The sequence below is a fragment of the Arachis stenosperma genome, chromosome 4, assembly GCF_014773155.1.
Source record: "Arachis stenosperma cultivar V10309 chromosome 4, arast.V10309.gnm1.PFL2, whole genome shotgun sequence".
NCBI lineage: Eukaryota > Viridiplantae > Streptophyta > Magnoliopsida > Fabales > Fabaceae > Arachis > Arachis stenosperma.
The window spans coordinates 116,881,862-116,893,600 of NC_080380.1; the positions used below are offsets into that span (position 1 = coordinate 116,881,862).

General features: G+C 37.5%; 1 protein-coding gene across 1 annotated transcript; it reads left to right on the forward strand.

Annotated features, from left to right (window-relative positions):
- Positions 1–6,536: 6,536 nt before the first annotated feature.
- LOC130975364 (uncharacterized) lies at positions 6,537–11,414 on the forward strand. The gene is made up of 7 exons (XM_057900171.1): positions 6,537–6,894; positions 7,009–7,214; positions 9,271–10,152; positions 10,207–10,356; positions 10,447–10,991; positions 11,159–11,254; positions 11,345–11,414. Exons 1-7 carry the CDS (start codon positions 6,537–6,539, stop codon positions 11,412–11,414), a joined length of 2,307 nt encoding a protein of 768 aa, XP_057756154.1.
- The last annotated feature ends 325 nt before the right edge of the window (positions 11,415–11,739 follow it).

Below are 11,739 nucleotides of genomic sequence, written 5' to 3' on the forward strand. Positions count from 1 at the left end.
TTTTATCTCATATATTAAATTTTATCTCAGACACCCTACCTTTTAGCACCTCATGATCGTACTAAAAATTTAGGCGTTACTTACCTCTAACCCTTTTTATTCTATACTATCTTTACTTAATATTGAGCCTTTGCGAATAGGAACCAAAGTTTTAACCAGAAAAATGGAGAGTTTGTACTTTAAACCATTTAATCACAAATATATCTATATATCCACGTAGCATTATATACATAGACTTATTCAAAGAACCTCAATTACAAGTCCTACCCCTCTAAAATCCAAAAGAATAAACGACGAGGGAAAAATAAATTCTAACAACTCAACTTATAAACATGATCTTCTATACTCCTGTAGCTTCGCACTAAACCTTCGCACCTGTAGCTGAAATGGATGAAAAAAGGGGGTAAGAACTAGTGAGTTCTTAGTAGGGTCGAGGTTAGAAGTTAAATTTGTTTCATTATGTTTTCAGTCAATAACAACATTCAACAAAGTATAATCCAAATCAGTAATTACAGAACATAGAATCCAATCACAAGCACACACAATCATAGAAAATACCATCACAAACAAATATGCGCAAACAAGTATGATACATGTCTAGTCCTATACAGGCCATGAGCTCATGTGTCGGTTTGTTGTCTGATTCCCGACACCGGTCCTGAGACAAGCGTTTCGTATCGCTGTTTTTATCTCAGCCAACGTCCCCTCCATCAGCGTTACGCATCGCCGTCCTCATGGGGGAACCTTCCTTTCGATCTCCAGTGAGCGTTATGCATCGCCGTCCTCATTAAGCCGTCCCTATAGTATCAACTGAGCGTTACGAATCGCCGTCCCCACTAGACACTTGCCACTAAGGCCCAAACAGCACTCAATTTCTTTTTAATCTTTGCTCTCTACTTTACTGCGACAGAGATACCTTTAATTAATACCTTCTTTTCTATCTGCTCTATTGTAGCAGAAGTTCATTAGATGCTTTTAATCTTTGTTCTATGCTCTTTTGTAGCAGAGATTCCTTTAATTAATACATTCCTTTCTCTTATATTCCCTGCTCTCATATAGCAGAGGTTCTTTAGTTTCTTTTATTCTTTTAATTCCTTTGTTCTCTGTTATTTATTGAATTATATTTCCACTTAACTCAGCGACCTTTGTCTGAGTTTGGCTTCCAATGCCATAACCTCTGTAATCAACCTCTGTCTTACAGGTGCGACTCTCTTGAGCTGATGTATGCAAACATAACTTCTGTAAGCAACCTTGGTCTTACAGGTGAGGCTCTCTCTAGCCAATGTATGTATTGAAAACTTCTGTAAGCAACCTCTGTCTTACAGGTGCGACCATCCCCTGGATTGGCCGATGTATCTCTGGAAAATAAATCTTCTTTGCTTATCTCATTTTCTTTTCGTTCTTTCTTTCTTTCTTTTCTTTCTTATCATTTCACAATATAAATTGTCTTCGCATTATTCCCTCGCCTTTCTATAAGTGTCTTATGAAAAGAGTATCAAAGGTTCTTAATTTAGATTTGTCTTTCTAAAACTTTTAGGACAGTTTTCTACTTACCCTTTTAGTATATCATAAATAAAATATTAATATATAATATATTTTAAAATACCTTGATAATAATCTTAATAAATTAATAACAATAATAATGATTTTTTATTATCCAAAACTTTTTAACTTAAGCTTTGTTATTAATCTTTCATAAATTATTCTGTATCTTTCAGCTTCCTAAAATATTTATATTCTTATCCCAACATATTTTCTAATTTATTTAAATATTCTTACATATAATATAATTATCAAAATAACCTTACATCTTTTATAAATGATCTATTTTACCTCTGAACTTTTTAATTATTACCCAAAATACCTGAGAACTGATATAATTTACAAATTTTACGCCGATTTTTATATACAAACACAATGTTATCCTTCAAAATAAAATTTAAACACTAATCTTCCTCTTATACCAAAACGGAAACCCTTAGCCCTTTTCTTTCAAAATATTACCTGTATTTTAATTCATTTTCGATTTTTTCGGTTATCGATTTTTCACAACTTTTAATTTAATCTTTCAACTACCAAATCTCATAAATTTTTTCAAAATACCATATCACAACAATTCGAAAATCATTAAAACAACCATAGCTGAGATGTTCCTCATAGCCAAACCAACAAATCACAAGCAACAACAATAATTCAACATAAACTCATTCAAACTCAAACAATAATCAACCAAATCAATATTTATTTATTAAATCCACATTTAATCATTATAAAGTTACCAAAATCCTACCTCCATGCGAAATCAAAATACTCAAAACTCCGGAGAAGCTTTTTGATCGAGCTGCTAAAGAAGAAAACGTCAGAAATCGTATGTGTCTCCTAAAACTCCAATTAGCCGAACTCAAGAAAAAGGGAAGCTACGTTACCATCAGCTTTTATCAAACAAAAGTGATACCAACACGCAAAAGAGGAATATACGAATACTTTTAACATATTAGATTATTTATTGGAATTACGAATCGCAAGAAATCGAAGCTGGAAGCTTGGAGGTTCCATGATTTCTCAATCTCTTTCTCTCACGGCCTTTCTTTTATTTTATTCAAGTTTGGTGGGAATGAATGAATAGTTAAAGGAAATTGGTCATGAGTTATAATTTGTGGTATTTAATGTTATTAGGTGTCATGATATATATATATATATATATATATATATATATATATATATATATGTGTGTGTGTGGCATTTGGTCATGAAATAATAATAATAATAATACTTTTATGTTTTTTTGAAATATTTTATTATAATAAAAATTATTTAAAAATTTTAATGAATTTTAAATTCAAAATATCATAAAATTTAATTTAATTTAATTACCTTTAAAAAAATTTTTTTTAATAAAATAATAAATTAAGAACAACTCATTATTTAAATTTTAAAAAATTCAGGTTGTTATAACCCAGACACTGTGCATGTCCCTGAACCTCCACTTGAGAAAGCTGCACCACCAATGCCACAACCTTTGCCTTCTCCCGTGGATCAGTTAGTCGCCCAGTATGAACCACTGGGTGAGGCCCTCGCGCCAGCCTACGCTAATGAAATTATCTATGCAAATGGGAACATTGGCAACTTTGTTAGTGAGGAGGTTCCAGAGGAGGAAGAAGAGGAGGATCCAGAGGAGGACCTTAGATGGGCTGAGGGAGATGTATAGCCAGTGGGTGGACCACCTGCAGATCTACTCAATGGTGATGTGTGATTTTGAAGTCAGACCATGACGGCGGTACACTTTTGATGACATCCAGTTAGGCACGACTTGAGGAGCTTTAAAGAGTTACCCCTACTTTTGTTAGAATATAGGAAGGCTAGAGATGCTTAGACAGCTTGGTTAACCTAGATGGCATCTTAGAAGCATTTTTGATGGGCAAGGTCCTGTAATCCCATATGTACATATATACGTATTTTGTATCTATTATAAAGAGGGTGTAGTGTACCTGAATCTGGTTAATAAGTTTATGGATAACTATTGTAAACTCTGGTTAAATTAGTAGATAATTAGTCAATAAAGTAGTTTTTAATAAAGAAGATTAGAAATGTGAAAATTATATTAAATTAGGATAGAGCTCGTCAAAACGATAATTTTGACACTAATTTCGAAAAAAACGGTCTAAGATTAGACCGAACAGGCCGAATCGGCTGAACAGGACCCGAACCGGGCTATTGGTCCAACCGGACCAGCCCTTTTAAGTGAACCCAACAGTGCCTTCTCCCTCATTTTCTGCAGCACGAAGCTGAAAGCTTCTCCAGGGAGGAGAGAAACGAAACACCCCGTAACTTTACGGTAAATTTATAACTCCCGTAACTTCTCCATCCGAGCTCCAATCGTCGCACAGTTTGCGGCCACGCGTTCACCGTGTTGAGATCTACGTTTCTACCAGAAAAATTTCATAGGTAACTCGTTATTTCACACTCAGTCTTCATTTCTCCCAATTTTTGAGTTTTGAGAAGGAATGTTGAATTTTTTTATTTTTGATATTTTAGGATCCAATTAGCTTGAGGAAAACATTCACTCTTGATTATGTGAAGCTTGGGTAAGGTGAGGATATATAATTCTATTTTAATTTCATTGAATTTGAGTTTTGAGTATTAAATTGGGTATATATGTGTTATAAATGTGTATTAGGTTGTGAATAAATAATTGGAGTTTGAAATTGTGAATACTGGAACTTGGAGGAAGCAGATTAGGTGAGTTTTGAGGGGCTTCCTTGGTTTTGAATAAAAAGCTTTGGTCATTACGTGGAAATCGGCCAAGGTATGATTTAGGTTTCTTGCATTTAATATATAATGTTCTGTGAAAACTTAGGCTAGATGACCATAGGATAAGTTGGAATGCAAGTGTATGTTTAATGTTTAGTAATTTGCCGATGAATATATTTGGTTGAAGTTTATTGGATAATTAGTTATTAATTTTGGATGGTGAATGTTGCTATGTTAATTTGGAGAGAATTATGGTTGAATGTTATTGTTGATGAACATGGCTGATTTGGTGCTTGTTGATTAATTAATGATTTGGTAAATTATTGATTTGAGGTATAACTATTGTGGAGCTTGTTGTGATAATGAGGTATTTTGTGTTAAAAGCCTAGGATTAGTGAACTATGATTCTTAGTTGAATTTTGGTTGTTGGATTTGAATATTGTATGAGTATAATTGTTGATCTAAGGTAGATTTATTATGGTGATTGTTATGATGATGAGGAAGGGTATGTCGAATTGAAAAGAAAGCAAGTTTGGACCCGAAAAGGTTGGCAAAGTCTGAGTTTTAGAGGAGGTGCTGCCAAAATTTTATAAAAAATTAGAGATTTTGTTTATATGATTATCTAAAAAGATTTATATTCAAAGGTTATATGGTTTGATTTAGATTTATTAAGAAAATGAGCATGTTTTAAGTTTGATTCATTTAGAAAAGAATGAATTATGTTTTGAATTGGAATTATTGATGGACAGAATGGGAGGTGCGATAATGAAGGATAAGGATTGAATATGATTGACGTATAATGATGAATGAGATGCGATTGAGAATGATGTGGATGTTGATGAATTATAATTGAATTATTTATATGGCTTATGAATTTGAATAATATGAGATACGAGATTCCCTGGATCAAGTGCCGTGGCTTGGCACTACGTGTACCAGGTTGAAAACTCGATACTCTGTTGACCCTACGACGTAAGTGTGACCGGACACTATATAAATTCCCAGAAATGTTACCCCCATTGAGCAATATTGATTATTTGAGAAAAAGCTATGCATAGACTCTTGGGGATGCACGTTGGGGGACAGACTAAGGACAATTCAGACTTGTCGGGTTGGCTGGATAACCGAGAGTTGAGCCTCATCAGCCATAGGACAGGCATGCATCATATGCATATTACTTGAATTACTTGCTGGTGCTTTAATTGGGTGTGCCTATATGTACTTGCTATGCTAAATGTGTATTTGTTACCTATAATAACTGTAACCTTCTTCTGTTTGCCTTATCTGTCTATTTGTCTGTGAAAATGCATGAAGGAGTTGGAGGTGGAGGAATGGCAGTATGGGACTTAGATTTAAGGTTAAGTTAAAATTGGATTAAATATTTTTAGAAAACCACCTTTTATGGCTCCTGTTTAATACTTTAAGCTCTATAATCTGAGTGTCGACGTTCTAGGATTGCCTCTGGCATTCCCAGGACCTTATATATTATGTGTGTGGCACTTTTACCATACTGAGAACCTCCGGTTCTCATTCCATACTATGTTGTTGTTTTTCAGATGCAGGTCAAGAGGCATCTCGTTAGGCGTCTGGACCCTTAAAGCGGAGTGGTTACAGAGTTATTTTGTTATGCTATGATGTGTATATATGTACTTGGTTTTCTCTCCGCATAACTTGTTCTTTTGATCCTCCTAGAGGTTTATGGAGAGGCAGGATTGTGTATATGTACTTTTGTGTTTTGGGATATGTATGTATATATGTATAAATATTCTCTGGCCAGTCTTGACTTCGCAGGCTGAGTTGGGAGCTTGTTATTTTGTTTCTTTGGCACTCTATTACTACTTCTGTTATCTTATGTTTAATAATTGTGATTTTCTTAGCACGTAAGTTAACTCGTACCTTGAGCGTTGTGCTTTTATTTCGCGATTTTTGGTTCCTTTTTTCTTCAAGGCTTCTAGCATATTATAATTCTTCTGCTATTATATGTACTCATTTTATTTTAGAGGTCGTAATACCACACCACCTCTATTTTACGGCTTAAGCGTAAAGCTTAGTGTGGTAGGGTGTTACATTATGGTATCAGAGCAGTTCGTTCCTATAGAGCCTGAAAGACACACTGATTGTACTTTTGTGCATTCTCTGTATATGTGTCTATGTGCTATTAGGATATCTGACTGATATATATGGCATAAACATTTGTGAGCATGCATTTGGAACTTAAAGCATTAGACTTGCGATATTGAGACTGATCAACTTAATATCAGTTGTTTGGTGTGTATAGGGACCAGATGTCGACTCACGGATGCGGTCGCAGGCAAGGTAAAGGTAAGACAGGCACCGTTACTCCTGCCCCCATAGGGACTGATCCAGTAGTCTTTATGGCTGCCCTAGGAAATATGGCTGTAGCTATGCAAGCGACAGCCGAGGCACTAGGTAATCAGATAAATCAGGGTAATCATGGGAACAATAATGATGAGGATGGTCCAATGACACTTGCTACATTTCTGAAAGTTCATCCTCCGACCTTCAAGGGAACCTCAAATCCCACTGATGCAGATAATTGGATTCAGGCTATGGAAAGGGCGTTACAGGAACAACAGGTTCCTGAAGATCAATGGGTTGAATTTGGAACTTATCAATTGCAAGGTGAAGCTCAGTATTGGTGGCAGAGAACCTGACGTATCCTGCAGCCTGATGGTATTGCAATACCTTGGGAAATTTTCCGAACAAAGTTCTATAAGAAATATTTTCCTAATTCAGCTAGAAATGCCAAAGAACTTGAATTAATGCAGTTAAAACAGGGACAGATGACTGTTGCTGAGTATACTAGCAAATTTGAGAAGTTATATCGCTTTTCTCGTATCTGTCAAGGTGAGCCTGAAGATTTTGCTGAATGGAAGTGTATTAAATATGAGGGAGGTCTTCGGAGTGATATTCTGAGCTTCGTTGCCCCAATGGAGATCAGGGTATTTTTTGAATTGGTGAATAAGAGTATTGATGAGCGGATAATTTGTATGCTTTTTGGCATTATTTTTAGTATATTTTTAGTATGATCTAGTTAGTTTTTAGTATATTTTTATTAGTTTTTAGTTAAAATTCACTTTTCTGGACTTTACTATGAGTTTGTGTGTTTTTCTGTGATTTCAGGTATTTTCTGGCTGAAATTGAGGGACCTGAGCAAAAATCTGATCCAGAGACTCAAAAGGACTGCAGATGCTGTTGGATTCTGACCTCCCTGCACTCGAAGTGGATTTTCTGGAGCTACAGAAGCCCAATTGGCGCGCTCTCAACGGCGTTGGAAAGTAGACATCCTGGGATTTCCAGCAATATATAATAGTCCATACTTTGCCCAAGATTTGATGGCCCAAATCGGCGTTCAAAGTCACCTCAAGAAATTCCAGCGTTAAACGCCGGAACTGGCACCTAATTGGGAGTTAAACGCCCAAACTGGCACTAAAACTGGCGTTTAACTCCAAGGAGAGTCTCTACACGAAAAAGCTTCATTGCTCAGCCCAAGCACACACCAAGTGGGCCCGGAAGTGGATTTTTATGTCATTTACTCATCTATGTACTAGTTTTCTATAAGTAGGACCTTTTACTATTGTATTAAGAGAGACCTTAGAGAGACTTTTGGTAGCTATCTTCGTTTTAGGCTATCTTAGATCATTGGGAGGCTGGCCATTCGGCCATGCCTAGACCTTGTTCTTATGTATTTTCAACGGTGGAGTTTCTACACACCATAGATTAAGGTGTGGAGCTCTGCTATACCTCGAGTATTAATGCAATTACTATTGTTCTTCCATTCAATTCCACTTGTTCTTTGTCCAAGATATCACTTGTTCTTCAACTTGATGAAGGTGATGATTGATGCCCATCACCATTCTCACTCATGAACAAGGTGACTGACAACCATTCTTGTTCTACAAGCATCTGAGGCTTAGTGAATATCTCTTGGATTCCTGATTGCACGATGCATGGTTGATCGCCTGACAACCGAGTGCTCGCCTGACAAACGAGCCAACCATTCCGTGAGATCAGAGTCTTCGTGGTATAGGCAAGAACTGATGGCAGCATTCAAGAGAATCCGGAAGGTCTAACCTTGTCTGTGGTATTCTGAGTAGGATTCAATGACTGAATGACTGTGACGTGCTTCAAACTCCTAGCAGGCTAGGGCGTTAGTGACAGACGCAAAAGTATCAATGGATATTATTCCGGCCTGACCGAGAACCGACAGCTGAATTTCGCTATGTCGTGACAGGACATATGCAATCGCTTTCACTGAGAGGATGGGAGGTAGCCACTGACAATGGTGAAACCCTACACAAGCTTGCCATGGAAAGGAGTAAGAAGGATTGGATGAAGGCAGTAGGAAAGCAGAGAGACGGAAGGGAAGGCATCTTCATACGCTTGTCTGAAGCTCTTACACCAATGATATACATAAGTATCACTATCTTTATCTTTTATATTATTTTCGTTCATCACCATATACATTTGAGTTTGCCTGACTAAGATTTACAAGATGACCATAGCTTGCTTCAATGCTAACAATCTCCGTGGGATCGACCCTTACTCACGTAAGGTATTACTTGGACGACCCAGTGCACTTGCTGGTTAGTTGTGCGAAGTTGTGTAATGCCATGGAATTGAACCACCAAATTTTTGGAGTTCATGACCAGGGATTATGAGAGTTGTGAAAAGTATTGTTCACAATTTCGCGCACCAAGTATGGTGGCTGAGGATTGTGTGAGAAATGCGGCAGCAGAGAAAGGGAGTTTGAGGGTGCCTTTTCAGAGGCCTTCAGGGAGGAATTTTGCTCCAAGAGGTAGGAATTTCAAGCGTGGAGGTTTTGTTCCGCAGCAGACTCAGGGTCAAGGTAATTATAGAAGGCCGAATACTAATGCTAGTCAGGGAAAAAGGTTTGGGAAGCAGCCACAGTGGGATCTAAATTGTCAAAAGTGCAGAAAATATCATTCTGGAGTTCCGTGCAGATTAGGACTTGGAGTGTGCTATTCCTGTGGACAGTCCGGGCATATAGCCAGTAATTACCCGGAAAAGAAGAAGTATGAGACTGGTAGAGTGCATCAGTCAGAGAGAGTATACACCACTTCTACCATAGGTGTTGAGGGGTCTGAGACACTTATTAGAGGTAATTGTGAAATGGCTGGTAAAATCTTAAATGTTTTATTTGATTCAGTAGCGTCTCATTCATTTATTGCATTTGAAAAGGCCAACGAGTTAGGATTGAAAATCGTGGTTTTAGGTTATGATTTGAAAGTATATAATGCTACTCATGAAGCTATGGTGACTAGGATAGGATATCCACAAGTTCCCTTTCAAGTACAACAGCGTGAATTTGTGCATGATTTGATTTGTTTACCTATGACTGGTCTTGATCTCATTTTGGGATTGGATTGGTTATCCAAGAATCATGTTTTGCTTGATTATTCTGAGAAGTCAGTACAGTTTATGCCGGAAGGGTCAGAAGCACCGGTTGTGGTGAATAGTTACTATTTGAATTCTATGATAGTAAACTGTTCTGGAACTGAATGTCAGGGTATTATGTTATTAACTGCGGGAGTATCAGGTGATGATCAAAGTTTAGAGCAGATTCCGGTTGTATGTGAATTTCCAGATGTGTTTCCGGATGATATTAATGAATTCCCACCTAATCGAGAAGTGGAATTCTCAATTGACTTAGTGCCTGGAGCCGGTCCGATTTCAATTACTCCTTACAGGATGTCACCTTTAGAAATGGCTGAACTGAAAGCTCAGCTAGAAGATCTGTTAGTTAAGCATTTTATCCGACCAAGTATTTCTCCGTGGGGAGCGCCAGTGTTACTAGTAAAGAAGAAGGATGGAAGTATGCGGTTGTGTGTCGACTATCGGCAGTTGAATAAGATCACTGTGAAGAACAAATATCCATTGCCTAGAATTGATGACCTAATGGATCAGTTATAGGGTGCCGGTGTGTTTTCTAAGATTGATTTGCGATCCGGGTATCATCAGATAAGGGTTAGAGATGAGGATATTCCGAAAACTGCCTTCAGGATGCGTTATGGTCATTATGAGTATACAGTGATGTCTTTTGGGTTAACTAATGCCCCGACAGTATTTATGGATTATATGAATAGAATTTTTTGACCGTATCTGGACAAGTTTGTTATTGTCTTCATTGATGACATTCTTATTTATTCTAAGTCTGAAGAGGAACATGCTGAACACTTGCGAACTGTGCTGCAAATTCTGAGAGACAGGAAGTTATATGCTAAGTTATCTAAATGTGAGTTTTGGAAGAGTGAAGTAAAGTTTCTCGGCCACGTGGTGAGTAAGCAGGGAATAGCTGTGGATCTTGCTAAGGTGGAAGCAGTGATGAATTGGGAACAACCAACTTCAATGACAGAGATAAGGAGTTTCCTAGGTTTGGCGGGGTATTATCGCAGATTCATTAAAGGATTTTCACAGCTTGCCTTACCTTTAACTAAATTGACTAGGAAGAATACGCTTTTTATCTGGACTCCGGAGTGTGAAGAGAGTTTCCAAGCATTCAAGCACAGGTTGATTACTGCACCTGTATTGATATTACCTGAACCAAGTGAACCGTTTGAAGTGTATTGTGATGCATCTCTGAAAGGTTTGGGGTGCATTCTGATGCAGCACCAGAATGTTGTAGCATACGCCTCATGGCAATTAAGGCCGCATGAAATGAATTATCTGACACATGATTTGGAACTTGCTGCTGTTGTGTTTGCTTTAAAGATCTGGAGGCACTACCTCTATGGCGTTAAGTTTCATATTTTCTCAGACCATAAGAGTTTGAAATATCTTTTTGAGCAGAAAGAGTTGAATATGCGTCAGAGGAGGTGGATGGAGCTTCTGAAAGATTATGATTTTGAATTGAATTATCATCCAGGAAAAGCAAACGTTGTGGCGGACGCCTTGAGTCAGAAATCTTTATATGCAGCTTGGATGATGCTACAGGAAGAAGAACTACTAAGGGCGTTTCAAGGTTTGAATTTGGGAATTAAAGAAGAATCAAGAATCCTTTGTTTGAGTCAGTTGCAGATTTCAAGTGATTTTAAAATCAAAACTTCTGAAGGTTCATCGAGACAGTGAAGCGTTACGTAAGATATTACCAGCAGTCAAACAAAGGAAACAGTAGAGAGTAATCAAAAGGATAGGATGGTTTGTGGAGGTTCAAGAACTGGATTGTTGTACCAAATATTGGAGACCTGCGACATAGAATCTTGAAGGAAGCTCAAAAGAGCGGGTTTTCAATTTACCAGGGAGCACTAAAATGTATCAGGATCTGAAAGCGATGTTCTGGTGGCCAGACATGAAGAATGATGTGGCATTGCATGTTGATGTGCGGAAAACGGTCCGACACAAAACTCACCGGCAAGTGTACCGGGTCGCATCAAGTAATAATAACTCACATGAGTGAGGTCGATCCCACAGGGATTGAAGGATTGAGCAATTTTAGTTTAGTGGTTG